The sequence below is a fragment of the Gavialis gangeticus genome, unplaced genomic scaffold, assembly GCF_001723915.1.
Source record: "Gavialis gangeticus isolate Ggan-Ray unplaced genomic scaffold, GavGan_comp1, whole genome shotgun sequence".
NCBI lineage: Eukaryota > Metazoa > Chordata > Crocodylia > Gavialidae > Gavialis > Gavialis gangeticus.
The window spans coordinates 5148484-5150693 of NW_017729000.1; the positions used below are offsets into that span (position 1 = coordinate 5148484).

Consider the following 2210-nt stretch of genomic DNA (forward strand, 5'->3'; position numbering starts at 1 on the left):
CCGGATCCTGCCGCGTCGCAGCCATGCCGGTGGGTGCCCGCGCCGGCCCCGACCCGCATCCGCATCCGCATCCGGCCCCGGGTGGGGTGGGGTGGGGTGGGCAGAGCTGGCACCCCCTTGCTGAGCATCCTCCTGGGAGCTGCCCCAGGGCAGACCCCCCCCCCCGGGCTGAGGGAGGGGAGCGCCGGCTCGTGGCCCCAGGCCACCGTGTGTCTCCTTGTCCTTTGCAATAGTTGGTGGGGACGGTGTTGAACCGGCATCTCCACGAGGCCGCCGTTTCAGGGTGCCCAGGTGGTCCCTGCGGCGCGTGCGGAGGTGCAGGATTAGCCCCGCCAGCAGCCGCGGTCGTGCAGAGCGGGGTCCCTTCCCGAAAGCTCTTACCTAAAAGGAGGCAAGAAGCGGTTGCAGACAGGAGCGTGGGAAAACACAACAATGTACCAAGGCAGCTTAGGGCAGTGATGCTCAGCCACAGGGATGTGGCGCCCAGGGTGCCTGGAGACCCTTTCTGGGGCGTTGCGGGGTGCCACGCGGTTGGCCGTGCACACGATTGGCACGATAAACCCAGAGTTTTCCGGTAGGAATTCACGGCGCTAAAACCGTGCTGCCCTGCTGCGGTTTCCCCGAGGCCTTTGCAACGGAAGAGTGGCTCTAGCAGGTTTTGGCAGTCAGAAAAAGAGTGAAAAGAAAAGCTGGTGTTTTTTAGCAAGCCTAACGAGGGGAGCCTCCAGCCTAAAAAGCTTGGGAACGGTTTGCAGAAACCTGGGGCGATGCCGAGAGGCCCTGGGGGGTGCGGCAGGAGCCTGTTTTGCTCTTCTCTCTGCTCTCTGGAGAGGAGCAGCCTCGCGCTGTGAGCTGCAGTCCCCAGGCGAGACGGGCCCCGTTGCCATCTCCAACCTCTCCTCCTCCTCCTCATTTCAGAAGCACGAGTTCTTCGTGGACATGACCTGCGAAGGCTGCTCCAACGCGGTCACTCGCGTCCTGAATAAGCTGGGAGGTGAGTGGCGCTGCACCAGGCCTGGGAGCCAGCGGCAGGTTGCGAAGCGTGGCAGCGAACTTGCTGCTGCTGTTGGTGTACATCCCAGCCTAGCAGCCAGGCGCAGAAGCCACGTGGAGGCCTCTGCTTCCTCCCTTCTCCTTGGCAGAGGCTGGTGCGAGGTCCCTGCCCTCGTCCCCGGCTGCGCGCTCTCCATCACGGCACGCTGGACCAGGCTGGCTGGTGCAGAAGGAGGTTGAGGGTAGCCTCAACCTGTTACCTGAGCGCATCCGGGAGGCTCCAGGGAGCCTGCTGGATCCTCTGCGGAGAGAAACGCGCCCAAGCACATCAGCATCTCCAGGCATGAAGCAGAAGCCGCAGGAAGCGTTCACACGGAGACGGAGAAGGGGATGGGAGCTGGTGCAGGGCCCTCCTGGGAGATCGAGCCCGCCCCCAAAATACATCCCCTCGCCAGGCCTGGGGAAAGGGGCAGCCCTGGGGCTGGCCCTGCAGAGTACCCCCTGCCCGACTGGATCCCCCTTGGGCTCGGGAAGGAGCGCAGAAGCAGGTGCTGTGGGTGTAGCATCCCCCACCCCGGAGACTCACCTTGCCCCTCGCCCTGCTGCCATGGCAAGTGGTGAGCCAGTAACTAATTATTAATCTTGCAGCAGACTCCCGTGACCCTGAGAGCAGTGGGGGAGGAGGGCAAAGCTGCCTTGTGACAACAGGAAATTCCAGTCCCGTTTCTCTTCCTGCAGAGCAGGGGAGCTGTGGGCCTCTGGGGACTGGCTTGGGCTACAGCCCTGGTCCCGAGGGCAGGAGGAAAAGCTGCTGATGCCCTGGTGCACCCCCAGCCCAGATTGCAGCCAGGCCCAGCGAGGTCCCGAGAGGGGCAGGCTGACCTGTCCAGCCCACCGATCAAAGAGGCTGCTTTCCTTTCTGCACCTGGAAAGCAACCCCACCCCTTCTTCTTCGCTCCGGGGAGAGCCCTGCCAAGCCAGCAGCTTTTCTCAGCTATCCCGCTTTGGTTCCTTGTGCAAGCTGACCGGGCCCTTAGCTGGAGAGCTAGCCCTATGCGCAGCTCCTATGTGCAGGCTGGCTCCTCATCCTGTATGCAAGACCTGGGATGGTTTGGTTGTGCAAAAGCCTTCTGCCGAGCTGTGTTTACCGTGAGAGCCGGGCTGCGGTCCCCGCAAACCAGGCAGCAGCCTGGTAGAAACGTTCCTGTGTTCAGTCT

At 63.2% G+C, this 2210-nt stretch overlaps 1 protein-coding gene across 1 annotated transcript in view; it reads left to right on the forward strand.

Annotated features, from left to right (window-relative positions):
* Window positions 1–6: 6 nt before the first annotated feature.
* Window positions 7–2210, forward strand: part of ATOX1 (antioxidant 1 copper chaperone) — a 17048-nt gene continuing 14844 nt past the window's right edge. The window contains exons 1-2 of the mRNA XM_019506107.1: window positions 7–29; window positions 919–994. Coding sequence (XP_019361652.1) covers window positions 24–29; window positions 919–994 — 82 coding nt within the window. The 5' untranslated portion in view covers window positions 7–23. The remainder of the gene's footprint in view (window positions 30–918; window positions 995–2210) is intronic.